The sequence below is a fragment of the Enhydra lutris genome, unplaced genomic scaffold (assembly GCF_002288905.1).
Source record: "Enhydra lutris kenyoni isolate GAN:26980312 unplaced genomic scaffold, ASM228890v2 scaffoldscaffold59, whole genome shotgun sequence".
Taxonomy (NCBI): Eukaryota; Metazoa; Chordata; class Mammalia; order Carnivora; family Mustelidae; genus Enhydra; species Enhydra lutris.
The window spans coordinates 10,138,059-10,163,461 of NW_019154143.1; the positions used below are offsets into that span (position 1 = coordinate 10,138,059).

General features: G+C 53.1%; 1 protein-coding gene across 4 annotated transcripts; it reads right to left on the reverse strand.

Annotated features, from left to right (window-relative positions):
- Positions 1 to 24,582, reverse strand: LOC111158472 (mal, T-cell differentiation protein). Of its 4 annotated transcripts, XM_022520508.1 has the most exons (4): positions 24,483 to 24,582; positions 6,394 to 6,561; positions 4,862 to 4,987; positions 1 to 577 (listed from the first exon to the last, which is right to left on the reverse strand). In XM_022520508.1, the coding sequence occupies exons 1-4, from the start codon at positions 24,573 to 24,575 to the stop codon at positions 503 to 505; spliced, it is 462 nt and encodes a 153-aa protein (XP_022376216.1). In that variant the 5' UTR covers positions 24,576 to 24,582; the 3' UTR covers positions 1 to 502. The 4 variants fall into 4 exon arrangements, with proteins under 4 accessions (XP_022376216.1, XP_022376220.1, XP_022376217.1 ...); XM_022520512.1 differs by lacking the exon at positions 6,394 to 6,561 and having other exon boundaries at positions 24 to 577; positions 24,483 to 24,575; XM_022520509.1 differs by lacking the exon at positions 4,862 to 4,987 and having other exon boundaries at positions 238 to 577; positions 24,483 to 24,575.
- Positions 24,583 to 25,403: the final 821 nt, after the last annotated feature.

Genomic DNA, 25,403 nt, shown 5'->3' on the forward strand with positions numbered 1-25,403 from the left:
TGAGCATAAAGGCACTGCATGATGTTTTCCAAAGTTTTATCATCTTCCACCGTGGACATCTGCAGACACTTGCTGGGTGAGCTCTACCCCCCAGGACAGGCAGGCTATCTGTGAGGACTTGGAAACGGGCCCCAGGATGGGTCCTCAAAAGAGCTCGTGGAAAATTCCAGCAGACAGTTCTCAAGATCCGGTCCAGGGCTTAGTAGGGCATCTTGGTTTTGTGGTCACGGTCCCCATTTCCCACCCCCGCGGCCCCCTTTCACAAACAGAAAACAGCTCTAGAAAGATAGCTCAGTCACTGGAGATTAAATGCCCAAGCCCCCCAACCCTGACATGAAGGTATAGGGGAGAGTCAACGTAACACCCACAAGAGACAGAGCGTTGCTTTTTGTTTGGTTTCTTTTTCCCGCCCTCGGGAGTATTTCTGCATTCTAAAATGTTACACTGGAAGGCGGGCTGGTCAGTGAACACCGTCTGAGTTTTCAGCACAAGTTCTGCGGCTTTAAGAAGACTTCCATCTGATGAGAGAAAACACAGCATGGACCACATACAGGAGAGTGACCACGTATGAAAACACCTGGAACCAAGAGAAACAACGATTAATGGGGGTGCACAGGGAGAGGGCAGCGCGTGGGCTGTCCCTACGGAGCTGACCACTGGCACGGCGCTCCGGGACGATGGCCCAAAAGGGTGCGGGCCACCCATCACTCCCGCAGACATCCTTTCCTGCTGAGCCCAGATGTGGCCCCAGAATGTGCTCAGCACGGAGCTCCAGGTGACCCACCGGTCCACAGGACTTGCAAGGTCAAGTATCTGTCATCACACAAGTCATCGTACTGGTGCGACCCAGCTAGAAATGGAGGCCCTCAGAGACCCCTCAAATGATACCCACTCTCCATGGAAAACGTCCTCCCCCGCACCAGTAAGGGCAGAGTCTGCCAGTGGTGATTCCACTGGCCTTGGCTAAGAGAATATGAACACGCGGGTTTGCTGGCTCTGGTTAAGGGCTCGATGTTGTCTGGTCATCCTCAGACACCCACCAGAATTTTCTTCTAGGGATCTTAATTTCATAAGCATGGGCAAGGGTGTCAGGCTCGCAGGAAATGAGGGACTGGAATGGGGAGAAGGGATTGGGGCTTTGGCAAAAAGGAGGAGGGGCTTAATGAGAAAGCTGTTGGAAAGATCCAGTCAGGGTTTTGACAATGGGAATAAAGGCCCTGGAAATGGGGCAAATGGTCCCTTTGTCCCTGTCAAGGCCCAGCCTTGTGTTCACACGGGCATCGTCTATTCCTATCACCTGCTCTGGGTGGCTGGCCTCTCTGAAGGCTTGCCAGCCCCTAAGTCAAATATCTGCACCTGGATTTGTGACCTTGGGTGTGGGGTCAAGAGTTGCCAACCCGCGCACGACGTTAGGGCAGCTACGGTTCCGTGGCTCTCGGAAATGCCCATAAACACCAGCGGTCCTCATGCCGGCTCTCTCCCTGCCTCCACACATGGGCGAACCCTGCACCCTCATTGGCCAGAGGCAATGACTAAGCCGAGTTACTTAATAACAAATTTAAGAGAACTCATCCGGAAACAGCATCTAAAAGGAGCAGTTCTACGTGACTGAGCATTTGACTGAGCAGCACCCCCAGCCCCCAAAGCACCTCTCCCTGTCAGATGGGAGCACTTTATTGTCTGGGGAATTCCAGACCCAGTGAGAACGCTTGGCAGGAACCCCCCTCAGATGTCCCCCACAGTAGCAGGAAACAGACACTTATTTTCCAAGTGAGGTCAAGCAATGGCACCCTGGGGACCCTGAGAGCCGGGGACATGCATGCATGTAGCATATACTTGGGCCTTCAGAAACCCCTCTCCCTAAATGGATGTTATTCCAGATTTCTGCAGAAATTTCCAGCTGCCCTCTCAATTCCCACCAATCCCAGAGATCCCTCTGGCATAGACTCTCTGAAGGATAGAGAGAGAGAGAGAGAGAGAGGGAGAAGCATGGCCTTTGAGGCAGCCCCAGCTAAGTAACAGAGAGGGGAGAGGCAGGCCAGATGCTTCCAAAGGCCAGGAATGTGTGGGAGAAGGTCTTGAGCTACCTCCCCATTCCTGGGCTTGCTACCCCCTGGATGTAGGAAAGGCACACTGTGGTTGGGCAGGGTCATTCCTGCAAGCAGATACAGTTGACATTTCCAATAGAGAGATGTGACTTTACATCGAACCAGGCTCCTACAAGACCAGGGCATCAGCCTGAAGGCAGTGTTTTCATTCTGGATTCTGGCCCCCGGCTTGCCCATGTACATCTCATTCAGCTAACATAAATGGGGGGACGTGATCAATTGCGGCGTGGATAAGTAGATGTTGGTGTAGTCGTCAGCGGAATGCTGGACAGCAGTGAGAATAAACACTCTGCATCTCCACCCAAAAATGTGGATGAGGCTCACGAACCTAAGGCTGAGAGCAAGAAGCCAGACATAAAAGAGGGCACAGTGCATGACTCCATTTCCAAGTTCAAAAGCAGGCACAACTGAACTAGGCAGCTAGAAATCAGGAGACCGGTGTCCTTCGTTTGGGTGCACAGTGATAGCGGCAGGACAGAGGGACCCTGGGAGCCATTTATTATGTTCTTTTTTTTTTTTTTTTAAAGAGAGGGGGTAGGGAGAGAAAGAGAGAGAATGAACATGTGGGGAGGAGGGTCAGAGAGAGAGAGGGAGAAGCAGACTCCCCGCTGAACAGGGAGCCTCATGTGGGGCTCGATCCCAGGACCCTGAGATCACGGCCTGAGCAGAAGGCAGACCGACTTAATCGACTGAGCTTAACCGACTGAGCCACCCAGGCGCCCCCGTTTATTATGTTCTATGTCTCGATTTGGATGCTTGTTACGCAGAGGAATTCACTTCATGGAAGTTCACCCATCTGTACACGGGCAACCCACTCCCTTCTCTAGATGTATGTTGCATTTTGGTAAGGAGAAAAAGAGAAAAGTTGGAGTACAGGAGATGACAGTGGTTCTCAACTAGAGATCTGTCCCCCGGGCCGAGCAGTCATTCACCCTAGCTGTCTTGTTCCCTGCTGGCCGCATTCCACATGCATTTCACGACTGTCACCTGTAATAATTTTACGGAAGTTGTTGTCTAACACTGAGCTGCTGATGTCTGTTCGGAGAGAAGGCTTCTGGGCTTGGGATGGGGCGAGGTGGCTCCCAAGAGAGTCATTGGAAGGATGACAGAGGAGGCGGGATTACCAGCCTCCTGAGGGAAGGGAGAACAACCAAGGTGAGGCCTGGCCATGTTCCGGTTTAGAAACCAGCCATCTTAGGAGCTGAGCCAAATTGGGAGCCATTCCCACACTGTGGGACATTTGAGGGGATGCCAGGGACCAGAAGCGGCCATATTTATGGAACTGGAGAGTAGGCTGGGGACTTAAGGGGAATGTGTGTCTTTGGGGTGGGGGATGGGCCCATAGGGACCTGTAGGCAAGGCTTTTGGGAACTTTCCTCCAGACCCCTCCCTCTGGGAGCAGGAAGAACACCCCCCCAAACCCTTTCCAAGAGCCCAACCATGCCCCTCCCTGTGCATTTTCTCTCAGCCTCTGCTCTACTCTTTCCAAAAAGTGGGGACAGCCCTGTTTCGTCTCCTGGAGCTGGGATCTTGTGACTGATCATCACATTTGACCTCAGGATTTGTAGAACTCACAGGTAGACCTTTAGAGACCTGAGGAGTGCTAGTTCCTGAACCTCTTTCATATTTTTTAAGTGGCTAGAGATACATCCGCTATTTCGAGTTCACATCTTGGTGGGAGCCCTCACATGCAGCCTGGAAGAAGGTCTTAGGAATCAAAATCTTCTACTCTCTGTCTGATTCATTAAAAAGGGAATCCGGGTTATGCCCTCAAAGTGCACCAGTGGGTCTGGGCCCAAAGTTGGAGAACGCTTCCTTCAGAGTCCAGAGGCCCTCATGGGCCACGCTCCTTGGCCACACACAGCAGGCATCCCCATTTGTTATGCCGACGGCGTGAAGGAGGCTCAAGCTCCCAGAGGCCCCCATTGCTCACTGTGAGGGCTTGGAGAAAGGGATTTAACGTCTCTGTGGTTCTGAGGGAGTTGGACAGGAACTGCGTGCTCATTTCACAGATGAGCACGTGGAGGTACCCGCTCAAGGAAATGGCGGGGGCATGAGCTCCGGCCCTTCCTGCTCCAGTAGGTTCTCAGAGCCACTGGGCAGGAAGCATCATCACAAAGAGCTGAATGGCCTAACCGCAGAAGCAAACACCCACAGGTCTGGACATGCTGGACCCAGAAAAGCTTTTGTACAACCCCAGCCCTGAAGCCCGCGGCTTGGTGAGACCCTGGCCACTCGATTTGACATCTGTGGCGTCAGTGCTTCCCTGGCCTGACTGTGTGCTTGAAGGGAAGACCACTCAGGGAGAGCCGGGGGCACCCACGTGGCCAGATTCACTGTTCCAAACAGGAGCTAAGAGTAGGGGTGACAGAACACCAGCTCTGGACACCAGCAACTCCTGACCCTCTTGGAGCAAGCTATCCATGTCCTCAGCATCCTGCTTCTGCATCTGTGAAATGGGTATAATAAGAATGCCTACATCCTAGTGCTATGGGGAGCGTTAAACAAGATCCTTCCTGGAGAGTTCAGATAGTGCCTGACACTCGTGGTCGTTTCCCTTTTGCAAAGCCCACCCAGGCTCAGACCAGAGGGCTAAGGGAGGCTGGGGCACATCAGCTCCCTCCTCCAGGGCTTTGTTTCTTCAGGAGTCTGTGAAGCAGAAAGAGAGGGAGGGTCCATAACAGGGTTCTGCTGACCCTCTGTCATTGGGCAGGGGGAGCTGGGCCCAGGGGCAAGTCGCCCGGGGGACTCACCACAGCGGAGATGTTCTCGTGGTACTGTTTGTAGGTGTAGCCCTCCTGCATCCCGATGGTGGCCAGAGCTTCCAGGACAGAGGCGCTGAGGTAAAACAGGGCAGCGACACAGTGGTAGGCTGCATCCTACAGAGTCAGAGAGAGCCGTGAGGGGTGGGGGGGCAGCTGTGGTCTTAGCCAGGTCTGTCTACCCCCACCCCTTGCTCTCCTGGCATGGCTCAGGTCCTGCCTTCATCTTCTGCTGCTTCCTTTGGGAAAGAAGGGCCTTCCTGACCCGCTCCCTGCCCTGTCCACCCGTCACCCCACCCCGGCCCCTCCTCACAGAGCGTGGGTAACCAGCACTGCCCAGCGGGTTCTAGCTCATGGTGGGGGGGGCCACAGTCAGGACTTCAGGGGAGAAGGCATGCTGCTTTCCCTTGATGTGGGATCGAAGAAGAGCTGGGGGTCAGGAGGGGCAGCCTGGGATCTAACCCCCAGGTGGTCACAGTCCCAGTTCAGATGTGGCCTCAGCGACCAGGGCAGGGGGAGAGGGGCCCAGGCCATTTCCACTATGGTTTTGTCTTGTTAGTGTTCAATTTTTCTTGGGTAGTCAAACTCCAGGTTTGTTTAAAAGCAAAAAAGGACTAGAATAGGGTTTTAAGCAGCTGTAATTTGGAGGTAATTTCGAAAGTCTAAGTAGGGGGTGCCTGGGTGGCTCATTTGGTTAAGCGTCTGCCTTAGGCTCAGGTCATGATCTCTGGGGTCCTGGGATTGAGCCCTGGGTTGGGCTCCCTGCTCAGTGGGGAGTCTGCTTCTCCCTCTCCCTCTGCCTTTCCCTCTGCCACTCCCCCTGCTTGTGCTCTCTCACTCTCTAATAAATAAAATCTTTAAAAAAAAAAAACTTAAAAAAAAGAGAAAGAAATTCTAAGTAGGAGGCCTTTTGAGAGTAGAGGCCTTGCCAAATGGCCCTGCCCTCTTCTGCCATAGATAAAAGGCAGGTGTCCCATGTGTAAGTTTTACCTGCTTCAAGGGCCTGAAGGCAGAATTCAGGCAGAATTAAGACCACAGGCCATGCCTCTGCCACCTCCAAGTCCTTCTCTGGGGACCCTGCTTTAGAAGATCATCACTGGGCACTGGCCAGGAAGCCTGGCCTCCCACTGGGCAGTTAAGGCCAGCCGCCAGGTCCCTGCCCCTTCCTAAGATGGAAACCAGCTCTCCTCCCAACATCCAGGAGGTGCAGGCGGATGGGGAGGGGGGCTGGGCTGCTGGTTGTCCATGAAAAAGGCAGTCATGCAGGAGAAAGCCGAGCAGGCCCAATGGGAATCAGACAGCGACAATTGACCTTTGCTTTCACCTTCTCCTGACCTCCTTGCTGTGGGGAGCCCTGGGCTGCTGGGGAGAGGTCAGAGCCGAAGGCCTGGCCAGCTTAGCCTGGAAACGGGGCTAGAAGTCATCAATGGGACAGCCTCCCCCAGACCTGGAAAAGCCAGCCTGCCAGTGGAGAGGGTCCAATACCCACCCGCCCACCTCAAACATTCCGGGCTGTGACTCACCAGGGTGACCCAGGAAGTCTCCCCGCCGCGGGCACCAATTATGTACAGGACAAGGAGGGTTGTGGTGGCCAGGAAGCAGAACACGGACACAAACATCACCCAGCCCTGGATCAGGGGGATGGGCACCAGGGATGAGGCGACCAGGATCCACACCAGGCCCCCAAAGACCTGCGGAGGGAGGGAGGGCAGGGGTGAGCATCAGAGCAGGAGAGCCCGCACCCATGAAGGGCCAGACCTACAGTCATGCTGGGGCATTGGGGGCAGAAAAACAGGAAGGAGGCAGAGAATGGCGGTGGGCATTTTCCTCCCCCAAAACCACTCTTTCTGCCTGCATTGTAGGTCTCAGTCCAATCCCTCCTTGCTCGCCTTTTTCACATTTTAAATGCAATTTTGATTTTTTATTTAACAAAAACGTATATCACACACTTACATGCCAGGCACCATCCTAAGCACTTCGCAAATACTAACTCAGTTAATTCTCTCAACAACCCTACAGACGAGGTCCATTTGTCAGATGGGGAAACTGAGGCACGTGGACACGAAGTAATCTGTCATCCCAAGAAAGGACTTATCTCCTCCAGTATTATCATTATTCTGAGGTTTTATCCTAGATTAAATCCTAATATTTTGACATTAAAATATCTTTCCTTTTATGAAAAGTTAGTGACTAGCAGATTTTTTTGGTCTTTACTTGGCAAAATAATCGACCACACTATGTCATAAGCATATATATATTTTTAAATTTCACCCTTAAATCCCTAAGTCCAGGAAGTGCTCTGACTAGTGGGGTCCAGGCTGGAGTAGAGAGGTCAGCCCGCCTCCTTGGGTGGCCTAGGACTGGTGTGAGAGAAGCATTTCCCTGTTGGTGTCTGAAGCCTCAGGGAGCCCCATGTTTTCAAAGAGGAGCACAGGACAGCACAGGAGTCATACCATGCCCCTGAGGCCACAGTCCTGGCTCCCCGAGGACAAAAGCACACACACCAAAGCTGGGATTGTCTTCTCTTCCCCTGTCCCTCTTCATCCCCCAGGAAGACAGTTCAGCCTTCTCCACGGTCCCCCACCCAGGTAAGAACTGTGCTCGGAAAGGCTGGGACACAGGTGGAGAGAGTTCTGTGGCCAAAGGTCTCCAAGGTCCTTCAGAGCATCTGGGGGCTGAGGACAGGATGCCCTCCCAGCCTTATGTCCCCATGGAGTGAACTCAAGTGGTAGCTGGGCCCCCTCTCCTATATCTGCTGTCCACCTGCTGGGCAGGGGCCCCCCATCTTCACAGGTGCTCCCTGAGCCTCTCAGCTGAGAAGCATCAGGACGGAAACACATTTGAGTAGAAAAACCAGAGCCATGAAGAAACTGGGGTTATCAAAACAAAGCTGGGCCTGATGACTCAGATCTGGGCATCTCTGACCAGAACACTTCCTCTACTGTTGAATCTGAGGGTCTGGGAAGGCATCGGCAGAGGCAGTGGGACGCATTTTACAACTTGCTGTCATTGGAGCAAACACTTCAATAAAAACCCTTAGACCATCATAGCATATGATCTGTGTGTGTGTGCCTTTCATCCATAGCTGTCTCTAAGATCACAGAGACGACTTCACCTTTTCCATAACGGGCCCTGGCAAAGGGATGTGAACGTGCTGGTGGCTGAGAACTTGGCCAAGCATGGCCTGGAGAAGCGGGAGAACAAGCATGCCTATATGGAGGGCAGAAGAAAGGGACTGGGGGATGTTCCTCTCCGGAGCGTCCTTTACTGGGCTCCAGAAGACTGTCCAAGGAGGACTGACCTCATGTTCCCTCATATGCTCTCAGGGAGCCCTGCCCTTCCTTCTCCTTGTCAGTTCCCAGCACAAAATCGGTGTCCTTGGTTAGTTACAAAATGGTACTATCCCTGACCACGTGATGGAGGGGGTGAGGTCCCTCTTGTTCATGGCATACTCCCTGGTGTGGGACACCTGTCCACCTGTATGAGTTAGTTAACCAGCCTTCAGGGGCTCATGTCAGACGGGTATGGGTAAACGGGAATGAATTATGGGTTGAGTGTGGATGGAGAATCCTGTGTTAGGGAATCCTGTGAGGGACACTGTGGGCCAGAGGTGCCTGCAGGCAGCCAGGGGACATGGCATTGATGAACGCTGAATGCCACACCAGGAAAAATGATTCTCTTTTTCACTCTTTGGTTTTTCTAAGGCAAGAGGGGCTCAGGGTTGAGCCAGGGGTCTGGAGCTCCCTTAGAGCAGGGGCTCCTGGAATGGGCTGGCAAAGGTGAACTGAGCAATGATGCTGTTTTTATTTTTAAGATAGTGATATAGTTATTTTGGATAAAATTAATTAAAAACCATACAGGGTAAGTTAATGCACTGATGGTACCAGTCAATGGCAAAATCTGGGAAGATGGCTTTCAGGATGCCATACAGACTCCTGTGACTTTCTCTCCAACTGCTAGTTTTCTCCCTCTGTGGCTTGGCCAGGAATCAAAGGCAGGAAAAAGAAAGCGGAGTCAGAGTGAAGCCATGGCCCAGAGTGCCTGCCATAGAGTCCAGAGCATGTACTAGCTTGATGTGGCCCCAGTTCTGATGCTGAACTTCTGGTACCAGTGCAGAGGGGAGCGTTAAGGTTTATCCGGGCACTTGTCCTGCCTTGGGTGTGTGTTTTTACCAGTTTGGTGACGCTGTGTTCCAGCTCCCTGGAAAATGAATTCTCTCTCTCTCTCTGACTCTTGGAGCCCATGGTAAGAATACTTGTCCATAGAAGCAAAACCCACCCTGGGCTCAGTCCCAACCCCCTGCCCCCGGGCAGATCTCAGGACCCTATCCTGCCTTTGGGTGTATGACCTTGCAAAGGTCCTTTTAACAATTATGCTTTTTATTTCTTTGCACGGTTGGTTTAGAGAGGCAAGTTTCATAGTAAGATGGTGGGAAGCAATTCTCCCTCTCTTGCGTGCAGCTTTAATGAGATATAGTTCACGTACGAGACAACTTGCCTATTTAAATTGTAAAATTCAACGATTAGAGATTATTTACAGATTTGTGCCATCATCATCTCCAGACCAACTTTAGGACCTTTTCATCACCTCAAAAGAAACCCTGTACCTTTAGCTATGGCTTGCTTCCCTCCCTCCCATCCCTAAGTGACTGCTAATCCTCCTACTTCCTGTCTCTATAAGATTTCCCTGTTCTGAACTTTCACATTGAGCTGAATCATATGACAAAAGATGGGCTTTTATGACTGGCTTCTTTCCTTTAGCATAATGCCTTTCAAAGTGAGAAATTCTCTCTCAAGGGGACTTTCACAAAATATCTCTACCATCACAGCACACCCCACTGGCCCATTCTGACCCTCGTCATCTAGGGGACACTGAGTGAACGTGCTTCAGGACATTTTTTTTTTTTTTTTTTTTGGAGCCTCCAAGCTGTGAATAGATGTGAGATCGATGGGTTCCCAGGAACGTTCCTGAAGGAAGCATGCCACCAGCCCAGTCTCTCCCTGGAATGGAATGTATTTTAAGTTACCCATCATAGGAAGGCCATGTCCCATAGGAAGGCCATGTCCTCGGCACAAATGAAATGATTAAAATCCCGAGGGGTTTTACTCTCAAAAGACTGGCAGAGGCCTGTCCTCTACCCCCCATGGCCCTGCCCAGTGGGTCCCCAGGGTAGGACCGCCTGGGAGGGGTGCTGAGATGGAGACAGAACCCCGAGGACAGGAGGGGTAAGTGACAAAAGACAGCTCAACCACGGCATCTACCCTCAGCTAGAGGTCTGTGAGCAGCGCCCTGGAAACAGGCACGGCGGTTGTGAGAAGCCTGGGGCCGATGCCAGATGCCGGTCGGAAGCCGCCACCGCTGTACCAGCTGCGCACGCGCGAAGGCTCCCGCTCCTCCCCAGCAGGCGGGCTCCCGCGGCCCAGCCACCACGCAGCGTCTGTGCCACCAGTAGTGGCTTGGGAGCCCTGGCGGAGGGGGGCGGGGCTCTCCCCACAAGCCGCTGGACCAGGCTGTCGCGGGAGTCAGGCTCTTGGGCCTCGGCCTCCTCATCGGCAAATGGCAGTTCGCGCCACATTGCAGGCTGGCGCGCACTGGCTGACGCTCTGGGTGTGAGAGTGAGGCCTCTGGTGCTGTACCCAGCACCACCCCCGACCGGGATAAGATGGCATTCACCTGCGGGGCCCACAGCCCTTGGGGACAGATGCAGACACAGCCGTTTACAAGGCAGGATGATAACCAGCCCTGGGGGGACAAAGCAGCCTGGACCGGGGCAGGGCCCCAATCAAGTCTTGAAGGGAGAGTTGGACTAACTGGTTTACCAGGCTGAAAGGTCAAGGAGTGGCTTTCCAGGGAGAGGAAGGAGCACATGATGATACTACAATGTAATGTCATGTAATATAATATAATATAATATAATATAATATAACTTGCAAAGTCCAGAAGATGCTGAAGCCACAGTGAGGGCTTCAGAAGGCCTGGGAGCTGGGCATGAGGCATGCAGTGAGGGGGAGGGGTGGCTGAAGATGGGGCTTAACGGGGAGGACACTCGGGACAGAACTGATCTCTGGGTCAGCATGAAGGCCTTTAAGGCCCTGCTCCACGGAAAACTGGGGTTCAGTGTGAATCATGGGACAAAGCCAGTGCCTGTCCCACTCCACCTACTAAGTGTGCAGAGAGAAAACAGAGAGAACGAGCACAGCACCCACACCCGCGGAGATAAGGCATCTTGGGCAGGGAGCAGTCCACCCCATCCTGACCTCAGGACCCCACTGGCCAAATATTTGTCAAGAGAAGGGGGTAGGTGAGGGTTCAAGCATTTCCCTTTGTAAAGAAAACTCCAAGCAGTTCCCTTCATCTCTGTCAACAGGCCACAACTTCCCACTGCCCCCTGCCTACACCAGGTCACTGTCCTCCATAACAGACATGGTACAGCTGGCTGGGGTGGTTGCCAGAAACAGTCGCTAAGTTGCATGGCCTGAGAATCATCTGTACTGAGCTCTCTCTGTGGGGCCCAGAACCCCAAGCTGGAAAACGGTGGTGGGTCTGGGCTGACACTGTAGTTTGCAGCCCTTACCCTATGCTAGAATTGTCTGGAACACCAATGTCTACAATCCGACTCAAGTGGAGAGAAGGAGCGTTAGACTAGCACGTGGAACAGACATCCCAGGCTCTTCGCCAAAAGCCTTAGAACACGTTTCCATAACACAAGCCCTTGGATTATGTCCTGGCAATTCCTGTCAAACAGAGTAAGAACTGGCTCCTGTCTCTGATGCCCTGCTTGGTGGTCCAGCGATGCCTGCTGAGGCAAACTCTCCAGGTCCTGACTGGGCTCTCCGTGCAAAGCTCCCTCTCTTCTCCCCTCCTCAAGCTTCTATCCCTGTCTTGCCTTGAACGTGAGGTTAGCTCGTCCTCCTGATGCTGGGATGTAGCCTCCGTGTCTGTGAATGGGAATAAGCTGGTGATCGAAGGCCCCTACGCCTGGTGTTTTGGGACTGGAAACCACCCATCTTTAATTCAGGCTGGTTTGGGACGCTAAGCAAAGTTGAGATTCCTAAGAACCAGGGGTAATATGCAAAACCAGACCAAAAAATCCCAAAGACTTCAAAGAGTTTATATTTTTGCCTGCCCACTCAAATGATTTTTGTAAAAAAAAAAAAAAATTCTCAGGGGATAGTCTTTGGGGGAGCTCTCATGTAAACTTAGAGAAGGTTCTCAATTTTTCTTTCTGAATTAATCCACAGGAGGCAGGCTAGCATGGCAAAGGGTATAGACTTTGAAGCCTAAAGTACCAGGTTTTAGTCTCAGCTCTGCCACTTTCTAACTGGGTGGCTGGTTGTTCCTGGTACATTACTTAACCTCTCTGTTCCCTATTTGTGAAACAGCAATAACAACAGCGCCCACCCCATGGGGTTGGCGGTGAAATGAGGCTATGTCTGCGGCGTGCCTGCCACAGAGTGAGCGCCTGAGTGTTCGCTGTCTCAGCTGTCATAGGATGGGGTGAGGTCTCATCTGTAAATGTGTGAAAGTAAATACCAGCAGGTCTGGGATCTCCACACGCACAGATATCCACTCCAAACCATACTGGGGCCTAGAATTTAAAAATAATTTCAAAAACATCAAAAAGGAGAAAAACAAATGATCTCCCAGAAATCAAAAGTTGAGAAAAATGTGTCTGCTTCTGTGGAAGGAAACACAAAGGACGTTAAAAAAGGAGAGAGCCTGTCTTCAAACAATGAGCCTTGGTTGCAAAAGGGGGGAAAGGAATCCTCTAGCACATTCTTAAGATTCGTATGGTGTTTCCACAGCTTGTGCCGGGCTGAAAGAGCTCTGCGTCCACAATCGCCCAGTGTCTTTCCTGCGCGGCTGGGATAACTGAGGACAATGCAGGAGAATCGCTCAGATTCTCTGGATATTTTCCTGGGACTCCATTTTACTCTCTTAGGGTCTTCACAGGCAGATCCTTTCCCAGTCACCAGTCAAGGTGTGAACTAAAGAGGATTTCCCATGCAGGGCTTGGCGCCTTGGAGTCCAGCACCAGAATTCCCAGTGGCTCCGAGGGCATGGTGTGGGTTTCCTGAAGGCACATGTGAACAGGAGTCTGTAATCTGTACTCTCGAGAAGCAAAGGAAACTGGTTACAGAACGTAGACAGTGACCCAATACTACACCATCCTGCCACTTGGGTGAGGGGCCACTGATCATCTCCCTAGGAAGGAAAAGGGGAGAGGGCAACCCCAGATGAGCCAGGTCCTGGCTGCTGTGAGCTCTGAGCCCTCCGGTGCTCTCAGGAGGCCACCAGGAGCAGTAACCTCAATTTGTGTTGAGGGAAATGTCTATACTGACTGGACTAGTGTGTGTGTGTGCGCGGGCGCACGTGCACGTGCGTTGAGTGCACATGTGTCCGAGCGAGCATGTGGGTGTGTGTGTAGAGGCTGGTTATGGACGTGCTATCACGGAGGAGGGAAAGGCAGCAAGCTGAAGTCAGGAAGATGTAAGCACTGGGTGGTAGGAGAAGCCGCAGAGCAAGCTCAGAGGGAAAGCCCGAGACCAGACCCCCAAACGTGGAAGCCTTCTCCAAACATCCCCTGGCTCTTCTCTTCAGGTCTGAGACAGAGGCTGGGGACTCTTCCTGTTCTGAGGGGTAGTGATGGCAGGAAGTAGCCATGTGGGGCTTCTGTCAAGGTCCCTGGCTCTTGTGTGAGCCCCACCTCCCTGGTGTGGAGGAGCTCAGCACCCCGCAAGTCAAAGGAGAGGCTTCCTTCACTTGCTCCCTTGCTCACCCCCTCCCTCACTGATTCTGTTATCCGTGCATTTAGCACGGTGCCCTGACAGTGCCCTTGACCACGGCCAGCACTGAGGCAGGTACACCCGCTGGGGCCGACATATGGAGTCCCTCTCTCCCTTCCAGCCCTGCTGCCAGGCTCCACCAAGGGCAGAGTCAGCCCCTGGTAAAAGTGTCAGGGCCTTGGGGAGGGCGACCCACTAACCACCTCTGCCCAGGACAGGGCAAAGCCCAGCAATTTGCATAGACCCCCTAGGGAGGTGTCTGGTGCGGGGAGGGGTCAGAATATTCTTCGTGTGTGGAGAGTCTGACCGCAAGGTCACTCTTAAGACAAACACCAAGAGTGGTGTTGAGGCCACCTGACTCAGTTTACCTATGCAAGTTGCTCCGTCCTCCCCAACCCTTCATCAACAAATTCATCCTTCCATTATGCCATTATCCCTCCCAAGGCAGGCTTAGGTAGTATCCCTTTTTCTGGAGGTAAGACCAGGACTCAGGCAGTCTTGAGTCTGGTTGTAAAGAGGGAGATAGAAACTTGAGATTCAAAGGGATAGGGGCTGAGTTCAGGTCCACAGTGGACATTAACAGGGTGAGTATGGACTGAGAGGAGGGTCCTGTCCAGTCCCTTGATCCCACTTCCCTCAAGTCCCAGGGAAATCTCTTCCACGATACGCACTAGACCTCGGCTTTAAGATCCAGACACCGATCACTCCCTCCCGGTGCAGAGGACGGTCACCCATTCCTGAATGAATGAAAAGTTCTTTCGGGTCCACAGAGCTAAGGGCTTTCAGACCAGCATGTCCTCATCTGGATGGAAAAGTTTCCTGACCACACCTATACCCACGGGCTTTACCCGGCAGGATAAACAGAAACCAGGAGGCTCCGGGAAGAATACCAGTAAGCCACTTGTAAAAAGGGCGAATCCGGGGAAATGCTAGACCCAATGGGCATGGCCGCAGTGCCTGAAAAACAAGAGGTACTAATGGGAGTCACCACGAGGATAATAAGGTGGTGAGCAAACAGACAAAACAGGTGTGTACCCTCTGCCGTGAGAAGGAACTGCCCATATAGGGCCGGGGGCTTCCTTCCAGGGTCCTGGGGGTTCTTTCTTGGGAGTTGCTGGTGACTCTCAGCTTCATCTTCCATCTGCCCTTGGAGTCAGGGGCTCCTCTATTGATTCATATTAACCAGGAGGGAGATGAGAAGTTAGCCCCCGTCCTACCAATGCATGCTAAGACAAATGTTTCAGAGGGCATGGTCTGTGCTGGGAACACGGACAATCTTGGGGTCCGGGCAGGAGACAGAGCCAAGCAAGGGCCTGCTGTACAGGTGCCAAGTGCCAGGAAAGGGGTGCTCTCAGGGTGGGCTTCCCGGTGGAGGCGCTGAGGAAATCTGGGCCCGAAGAATAGAGGGCTTAGTCCCACCATGCCACCTGCACTAAAGGAACGCCTCCAATGGAAACCAGCGGAGGACTATGGGCTGGTTCTGGAAAGAGTCCTAAGACACAAAAGTGAGGTGGGACCCTTCCTGTCAGGTCCCGCTCTATAGCCATGTTTGGCTTATCACCAGCCACAGGGCAGGATGGAAGCTGGGAGAGGTGGGGGTACTCGTTTGTGCACGAGGCCGCCCTCTTACTGAACCAATGCTTTCCCAGATGGCGATACACTGACACTGAAGACAAATCATTTTCGTCAGGCGTAATCCCAGGCCCCACTGGCGATTGGTCCCTTCCCCTTGGGCAGGTGCAGCAGTTTGCAAGGCACTGAGAATTCACAAAGTGCTCCCCACCCATCCTGGCACCGAGCTGGCAGGGTGGTGCGTGAGAGAGGTTTAAGGCATCCCCTGGTCCTGAGGCAGAAGGCAGGACAGGAGTGCCACAGCCTCCCTTCCCCCTGGCCACCCCAGCAGGCTGGCCGGGATAGCCCGCAACAGAGGAGGCCCTGGGAAGGCCCTACAGAGGGCGGCGTCTGTGTGTACTTGACAATCTCAGAGACAAGTCAAGTGTGCCCTCAACTGCCCCACCCACTCCCAAATCTCACTTGCCCCCAGCCTGCCTGAGAAGGGCATCTAAGGCCAAAGGCGGATCGGGATGGGTCTTCCGGCCCCCCATCCTGCAGTCGCCCCCTTTTCGCAGGGATTGGCCTGTTGATCTCAGAGCAGGTGTGTGAGTCATTAATAAATTAATAGCAGGTGTACTTAAGAGCTATTGAACCATAACTACGTGCATCATGTCGTTAAGAGCTTTCTGCATAAGACACTCATTCACGTATTCCTCACAGCAATCCTTGTGGCAGGAGCTATTAGCCCCATTTTACTGATGCAGAAACCGAGGCACAGTCACCTGCTCATATCCTCACAGCCGCTGAGGACCAGCTCCCACAGGCTGGCTGGGGAGCCTGAGTCAGCTCCCCCGTGCGTGAGGCAGTTATCCAAGGCAGCTCACAAACGGTTCACCGCAAAGTCTCTCCCTGTCTAGGGTCACTTTGGCAATGGCCTTGAGGACAGCAACGTGGAATAACAGGAGCCTGGTCCCTTAACTTTCACCGGGCTCCCAGCTGCCCAATGTCTGGAGAGAACTGCAAGGGAGGTGGCTTCCGGAGCGGGCTTCCCTTCCCCCACCTCTCTGCTTGTTAAATAGGCTCTGTTCTTTCAGAGGAAGAGAATACCAAGGTTTTGTGTTTAACACCAGAAAACAAGCAAAAGATCAGAACACTGAAGGACCGCACTCCCTCTTCTGTAAGGCACAGGCCTGCGGCTCTCATCCCTGGGTCCATCGGCAGGACACTTGTCATGAGCTTCACCCTGCCCCCCACCCCTCCTAACAGGTGTAAGGATCCCAGCTTCACTTTCTTTCCTTTCCTGTTGGCTTGGTTCCTGGACTGTCCCCTCATTTAGAGCCTGCACCCTTGGGTTTCTGAGGGCCTTCTTCAAACTTGGATCCAGGAGTTTTGGTGGGGAGGAGGGTACTCCTCTTGCCCTCTCCCCCCTCCTCCTCTTCCTGCCCCTTCCCCTCTCAGCCCAACTGCAGTTCTACCAGGAATCCGGGGCTATGGGGCTCCGGTGTGAAATTTCAGGGCAGCTGGGACTGGCCGTGCCTCTTCCCGCTGCCGCGCATATTCATGTGTGATGGCTGGTGACAAGGCTTTTCTTTTCGTTCCTACATGTTTTTCTGGGGCCTTAGGGAGTTGTTTTGCTCCAGTGTGGGCAGAACATTAGCTGTTAATGAGGTGGGAGTGGTAGAAGAGTCTGGAGCTGAGCATGGCAAAAAATGAATGCCAGTCCATTACCCTGGGAAATAACGATGCTGCTGGGGGCCCAGCAGAAGCTAACCAGGAGCTAGAACTTTCCACTAGAATGTAGAAGGCAGGTCGGGGCGAGATGAGGCAGAGAGTACCAGGAACCTGCCCCAGGCCCCCAGAAACCATCTGAAGCCTGTGAGGAGTGAGCCTGCACTTGCCCATGACATTAGAGCTTCTGGAAGAAGGCATGCCACTCACTCACAGTCCTCGCGCCCATCAGCCCCAGAAGAGAACATCTGGGGTGCAGGATCTTAGTGTCTGCCCCTGGGGGCCTTTGATTCAAAACACTATGTCCAGGGACTGATATTTGAGAGTCCAAAAGGAAGCCCCAGACGGGCTTGTGTAGGGGCTGGAGGCCAGGGCTTAACCATGAATCCATGAGGATTCAGCCCTTAGCCCTGTCCAGGCCGGCCGGCCCGCCCCATCTCACCTCAAGGCAGGGCCCAAGTTGCCCAGTCCCCACCCCGAGAATGGGCCTTTTCCTGAGAATGGGCCCAGCCACGCCGTTCCAAAGCCTGTGCAGAACTTGGCCTAGGCTGTCCGCACGGCGCCCTCCCCGACCCTCTGCGGGGCGTGGCAGGCGTAGGTACAAACAGTCAGCCTCTGGCCCTGACCCAAACTGCGTGACCTGAGCGTGAGCGCTCCCCGTCCCCGGTAGTGGCCTCTGGGATCCTCCTCCTCTCTCCTGAACGCGCCCCTCTGACAGAGAGGAGGCCTCATTCCCCTGAGGTATTAGCCCATCTGTGTCAAGCCAGGGAGTGAACTATGGGAAGTTTAAAAGCAACTTTTTCCATGTAGCCTGTGATGACATACGGGTGACCGTGCAGGAGCTGAGCCCCATCATCGCACTCAGCAGTTTCCAGAGAACAGCTCCAAGTCACTGACTCCGATCAAAGCAGTCCTCTCTGGTTCTCGAAAAACCAGAAAAGTCATTTCTCAGCTCCAAGAACAAACCCCTGAGAGACCTCTACGTATCACTCTTCCCCTCCCTTTAGAGAGGAGGAAAGGAGAAGGGCCAGGCAGGGTCCTTACCTGCTTCAAAACAGCTACAGAGAGGGGGGCCCCAAGCGCAACACAAAGACACAGGGTCAGGAGTCAGTCGGCACAGCCAGGGAAGGCCAAGCTCAGCCACTGGCCCAGCAGGGCCAACCCCCACTCCCTGCCGACTACGGAAGAGGACCCTGGCTGCGGGCAGCAGGGCAATTTCCCCAGGAGCACAGGGGGTGCCTGCTTTGAACCCAGGAGAACCTTTAGGGCATCCGATTCCCTCCCCCGTCCTCTCACTGAGAACTGTCTCTACCACCTTGCCCCCAGTGGAAACGTCGAGGCGGTGGGCTGGTCTACCAGTGGCCACTCCAAACCTCGCTGAGTCAACGGCTCAGCAAATGCAGATTCTTGGGCCCAGGCTTGACCTAGGGGCTCAGATCCCTCTGGGTGTGTTTTTGACAAGCAGACCCAGGGGCTAGGAACTCCCCAGTTGGGGAGAGAAGGTGCAGCGGGCAAAAGTTCATTGTGGTTTTTTGGATAAGGCAGAAACAGGGACATGACTTACTGCCATTCCAGGAAGTGCCACCCTGGAGACTGAGTGACTGGGGCAAACTACACCTCCCACCTCCCTGCCTCAGTCTCCTCCCAGCTCGGAAAAATGAGGTTCCTATGAGTCCCCATGCTGTCTTCTCAGTGTAACCAGAGGGCGGACCACCCACCAGAAAACTGCTGTATCATTCCCTACTTCTCCCCCGCCCCCCCAATGTGGCTCTGTAGGGTGGCTGTCCCCCGGGCGGGGAAAATCTAGGGCAGGTCTCAGGACTCGCCCGGTCACTCTCAAATAATAAAAGTCCCCAGTCATTTGGGGTCAGAGAAACAGTGTCCTGGGAGTAACTACCGTGTCCAGTTCACTGAGAATCGGAACTGCAAACCCACTCCAGGCGGAACCCCCACTCCACTTTCACTGCGAAAAGTGTCCCCTAAGGAGTCTTGGCTCTCACCCCCCCCACCCTTCTCTGCCTTCCCCGGGTCTCTCTTTACTCCCAGGCATTCTGTCAGTGGCTTTTCCTCCTTGCCAGGCTGCAGAGGAGGGAGCTAACAGTTTCCGTAACCCATTTTCAGGCATTTCCTTCACAAGTTCTGAAGGTGGGACGGGGTGGGGGTGGGGGGATGATCGATCATCAGTCCCCGGCACTTTGTGAGAGAAGTTTCCTCTGGCTCTGGCCAGGGCTGAGACAAAAAGCTTCCTATGTTAACATCTTGTTCTGTGAACGGGGGACCAAGTGTCACAGAGCCCCTGGCTTAGAAGGGAAGAGGAGGAAGGGGAAGCAGAGACTGTGGTCCCCCAAAGGAGAAGTCCTCCTTGGGCAGAGACAGGGGGACAGGCCAGAAGCAAAGCCCCGGCTTGAGTTTTTGGGAGAGAGGACATTTCACTACAAGCCTGCCCATTTGGGGTGCCCCTGTGACCGCACTGCCTTCAACAGGAATGTGGCCTGTGTGGCTCACACCATCTGATTGGCTTGGCCTTCCACTTCTTGCCACGGCCCTGCAGCTTTCAGAGGTCTGGCGTAGGGGTGCTGGGCCAGGGTGAAGTTGCCAGACAACCCCCCCACTCCTTCCCTGAGCCACCACCCTTCCCTGCCCCTGCGGGCAGTTTCCTGGCCTTGGCAGGGGAGGGGAGCTCCACCCTGTTGGCCTTGGACACTGGCATCTGTGACTTCCAGGCTACTGGGAGGTCAGGCATGGGAGTATCAACTGTGAGTAATCAGCTCAATGGACTACAGATTTAAAACATACAAAGCATTTCACACTCATTGGGTTAGCAGAAAATTGCCAAATCTAATGCAATCACGTATGGCAAGGATGAGGGACAATGAGGACTTTCACACACTGCTGCGGGGAGCTGGATCATATACAGATTTTGCTTGAATCATATACACTTTGGGAACCTTCTTTATTTAAAGAATACAATGTAAGGCAGGATCTTAGAAGGGGCCTGAGCTTAATTATGCGCCATCAGCTTCCAGGTAACATGACTTCTGGAACATGTCCGTTGGAAACATCGTTTTGCACCCCGATGGGGTAACAGCTGGGAAAAGGAAGAAGTGAATTCCCTATGAACCAGGAAGTCACATCCTCCCTGGGTGTTCTGGGAAGAACTTCCCCACATTGAACTAACAGGGCACATTCAAGAATGTTCTTGGCGATGCTAGAAGAACGCAACAAACTGAAATCAGCCAACGCGTCCATTAAGAGAAGCACAGGTAAACAGCGTCAACCCGCGGGATGTTACTATTTTCGTGAAGTGACAACATATAAAACAATGCCACGCACAGTCCACCCCGAGTGAGGCAGGCAGTCTAGGTTTAAATCAGCTCTGCTTGGGAGTCATGAACACCACGTACAGCCCAGGGATTGTCCCGAGAATGGAGGGAAGAGAAGACGATCGTGGAAGAGCCGGTGGGTTTAGATGCCATCTGAAAAGCTTTATTTCCTGAATACTGAAAGTCAATCAGGCCAAATATTAAGATTTGAAAAAGCATAGTGATAATCATGTGGGCGCCTTTTCTGTAATATGAAGTATTTCTTGATTTTTATTCTTTAAAAAACTTAAGGGAAGTCTCCATAACATAAAACGAACCATCTTAAATTGACCTGTTTAATGGTGTTTAACACGTTCACCACCTCTAACTCCAAAACATTTTTGCCACCCCAAAAGGAAGCCCCATTCCCATGAAGCAGTTGTTCCCCTGTTCTCCCTCTCCTCTCAGTCCGTGAACAACCACCGGTTTGGGTTCGGTCTCTATGGATTTACCTATTCTGGATGTTTTACATAAATGGAATCATATAATTCATGACCTCTGGTGGCTGGCTTCCTGTACTTGGCATAATGTTTTCAGACTTTATCAACTTTGCAGTATGTACCAGAACTTCCTTCATTCCTTTCTGTGACTACAGAATATCCCGCTGTATGGACAGATCAGTCTGTCTATCCATCCACTGAACTGGGGCCGTTTCCACCTGCCGGTTATTGTGAACAGTGCTGCTAGGAACACGCAGGTACATGTACTCATTCAGGTCCCTGCTTTTAATTATCTTGGTTAAAAATCTAGCCATGGAATTGCTGGGTCATATGGTAATTCCTTTTTTCAGAAACCACCAAACTGTTTTCCAGAAGCAGAACACCAGCAGTGTATGAGGGTTCTAATTTCACCCTGACCAAAACTTGGTATTTTCTGTTTTTTTTCTTTTTTAATAATTATCACCATAATTGCAGGTAAAACTACCCCACTGTGGTTTTTATTCCATGTTCCTTATGATGAATGATGCTGAACCTCTTCCCATGTGCTTATGGGCCATTTCTACAGCTCCTCTGGAGAAATGCTTATTCAAGTTTGTTGTACATTTTCTAACTGGGTTGCGTGTCTTTTTGTTGTTGAGTTGTAATAGTCTGTAATTAAAATATTTTATTTATTTATTTGACAGACAAATATCACAAGTAGGCAGAGAGAGAGAGGGGGACGGGAAGCTGTGCTCCCTGCTGAGCAGAGAACCCGATGCGGGGCTTGATCCCAGGACCCTGGGATCATGACCCGAGCCGAAAGGAGAGGCTTTAACCCACTGAGCCACCCAGGCGGCCCAATAGTATATAATTAAAAACAAAAAACAAAAAACCCTCCCAGAGTCCTTTAACTCACTACTCTTTTCACAAATGTAGACACATACAACTTCCTCTCTACAATGTTACAACGCAGGCAAAGGAAAATTTAAAGGGCCAGTGTCTGCTTTCTTTTCTGCTCTCTCAGTCACCCGGTGGGCAAATCCTCACCCTGGAGAGGAAGAAAGAGATTCAGAGACACACTGGGGCACCTATGGTCTCCCGGAAAGTTGGGAGGAAGGAAAGGAGGTGGGGAAGCAGGGCTGAGATTAAAGAGAAAAAAAAATCACTCCTTTTTAAAAAATTTTATTTATTTATTTTATTTTAAAATATTTTATTTATTTATTTGACAGACAGAGATCACAGGTAGGCAAAGAGGCAGGCTGAGAGAGAGGAAGGGAAGCAGGCTCCCCGCCGAGCAGAGAGCCCAATGTGGGGCTCGATCCCAGGACCCTGGGATTACGACCTGAGCCTAAGGCAGAGGCTTTAACCCACTGAGCCACCCAGGCGCTCCACTGAGCCACACAGGTGCTCTTTTTTTTTTTTTTTTTAAAGATTTATTTATTCATTTCAGAGAGAGAGAGAGTGCATGTGCCAGAGGATGAACAGGGGGAGTGTTAGAGGGAGACGGGGAGAGAGAGAAAGAATCTCAAGCTGATTCCCTGCTGAGCACAGAGCCCAATGAGGGTGAGGGCGGGGCTTAATCCCAGGACATAGAGATCATGACCTGAGCCGAAACCAAGAGTCAGGTGATTAACCAACTGGGCCACCCAGGTGCCATTAAGGAGAAAAAAAAAAATCACTTCTAACACAGCTGAGAGGTTGATTTCTTATCAAGAGAGAATGATTTCTTATAGAAGAGAGAATGATTTCTTATAGAAGAGAGAATGATTTCTTATAGAAGCCCCTACCATCTCAGGTCACAAAACTGCCCTAGGAGGTGTAAATTTCCACTAATCCATGGTTCTGAGATTTCACACACCCAACCTTCCACTTTCACTTACTGGGATGTGGGGGTGGTATCCTCCCATCCCCAACCAGCAGACGGCTCTGCTTGGCTGGGCTGTTCCTACCCTCAGGGGCCCTCCTTCCCCTAAACTGTGATACCAAGAGGAGGCAGAGGGTACTGGGAGATTGTCCCTTCTGGAAAGCCCCACCCCCGCAACCACTGCCACCTGCAACCCACCTGCTGCCCTTGAGCCCATTCTTGTCAGGGCAAGAGGAGAAGACCACAGTCGTCTGCCTGAAGCTCAAGTAACACACTCTCCTGATTCTTGTTTTAATGCTCCTCAAACAGCTACAAAGGTAGAATAAGCCACTCATAAGGGCAATTTAAAAGACACTAGGAAGACCTTCTGTTGGTTAAAAATCTCTCTTGTCCCACCACACCTCACCATTAGCCATCATCTCTTTCGGTTATGAAACTCCGCCTTTGTAAACGCAGTAGCCTCTGAAGGAACCACCTATGACTGACTCTCAAGTCAGAGGTTCTATATGCTCTTTTCAGAAATCCAGCCTTGGGCAAGCACCGGCTAACTGCCGCATGGCCCAGACAAGCCACGTAGGAAAAGAATGTTCTAGTGAATGCAAGCCCCAACCCTCTGGGCTTGGGTGTCCCTATCCACAAAAAATGGGGCTGGCCTTAGTGGTGTCCAGGGTTTTCTAGATTAGATTAGTGGTGTCAAGTGTTTCTTCTAGATGTCACTTCCTTGATTCTGGCTAGCTCCAGGATTTGAAACCATCCCTGTTTGGGATCAACTCAACTCACACAACTTCAGTAATAGGGTGTCCTCAGGCCACCTCAGCCCCCTTAGCCCTTTCCACCAAACCCTCCACGGAGAGTAGAACCTGTTCCCTTTGCTGTTCACACCCTCCTGCCTCCCATCAGACAATAAGAAGCCGAGATCCCGTTTTTAAAGTTAGGTTTGGACAATTTCTTTTCCAACCAACCCTCCAGGCAGCCACTTTCGGCAGTGGGGTGCAGGGAAGGAGTCTGGGTGGCCGCCATGCAGCACACCCACAGAGTAACTACACCAGCCCCCTCCCAGGTAAGGGTCTGTGGCTCCTGCCGAGTTTTGGCCGAGGGCGGTCTGAAGCGTCCCTACAGTCATCCCCTTACTAGGAGCCTGGCGTGGGAAGCGCTCTTGGGCCACCAGCGGTGGCGGCGGCGGAGACAGCGCGGCTCCGGCTCCGGTTCCAGCTCCAGTAGGGACCCGTGGGTTTCCTGCCGCTCAAGGTCAACCAAGCGCAGGGCCGCTGAGGCCAGCCCATCTCCATTACGCCCACCCGCAGCGCAGGGCAAAATAACCGTGGCCAGCAAACGACGGCCTGTTCTATTATTTCCAGATCAAAGTTGTGGCAAGTACCTTCACTCGCCAGAAACTTTCAAAGGCCAGAAGAGAATAATTCAGATTCAGCTCCTCCCAGAACACCAACCCAATCTCCAGGCGTCGGTTGGCGATACGTACTCAGGTTTCTTTTTATTTATTTTTTTTTTTTATAAACGAAATCCTAACCCTGGGAGAAGCCGGGCACTTGTACAAGGACCTTGCTCTCCAACAAGGGCATACTCTGCGCGGCTCCTGTGAAGCGAGCTGGGAGCGCGGCTTTGAAACCAGCGCACCGCAAGTGGACCCAGGCCTGCCTCCAACATTTGACCCATGTTTCGAATTTGGCGTTTCCACCTAGGTCCTGGAGACTGCTTACGCCCATTGCTCTTGTCTAGAGGGGGCCAAACGACCGGGGTGGGGGTGGGAGGAGAGAGGCTTTCCTCACTCCTGCCCCGCTCCCCCGATGCTCCGGGGACCTCTGTGCCGCTTGCGGACCCGGCCGCCACCACCCATCCCGCCCCTTCCCCGGCACCGGCGCCAACGCGCCAGCCACTCACAAACTCGAAGATGAAGAGCAGGTCCGGGAAACTGGTGAAGACCGCGAAGCCGCTGGGCAGGGTGCTGCCCCCCGACGCCGCTGCGGGGGCCATGCCGGCGTGCTGGCGTCGGCCTCGGGACTGGACGCGCGCGGCTCCGGCTCTGCGCTGACCGCTGGCTTGCTCTGCGGAGCCCAGTGGCCCGGGCGCCCCCGCGCGCGGGTTAAGAGTAGGGGAGCCCGGGGCCGAGGAGGGAGGAGCCGCGGTCCCCGCCCGCCCTGTCCCCGCCCAAGTCCTAGATGCGCGCCGCCAGGGATCGGGCCGGAGCGCAGCGGGTGCGGTTCTGACCCACCCGGAGGGCGCGCTGCGGGCTTGTGGCGCTGCGGGCGGGAGATGGACTCCGGCGTCCCACCTCCGGCGCCACCTCCCACCTGGAGCGGGACAAAGCCACTTGGGCGAGGGGCTTCGCACGCTTCGCACGCTTTGCACGTGATCACCATCCCTTAAGAATGATAACCATCAATCACTAGGCTCCCCAAACTCCCCACCGTGACACCCCTACGGTCCCCATTGCTTTGAGTGTTCCTAAATTGGGTCTCCTTCATCTTTCCGCTGGGTGCGTTGATCCGCCTTGATCCGCGCTCAGACTCCAGGGGGGGGACGAGTTCTGAGTTCTGCCCTCGGTTGCAGGCTGGGGCGTCTGCAGGGGCGGCGCTGAGACCAGCTCTGGCCACCCACCCCTTCTCCCCGCGCCTTCCGAGCCCAGCGCGCGGTCCGCTCCACTATGCATTGGAGCTGCGAATCTGTCTGAGGGTAGCAGTTTGCTCCCAGCCATGTGACCCTCTCCTCCCCCCGCCCCCCGCTCCCAGAAGGCTGCTGGTGGCTGTGCGGGGGCAAGTCCGCTTCGAATTTAAGGGCGGGGAGGGGCACATTCAGAGCAGA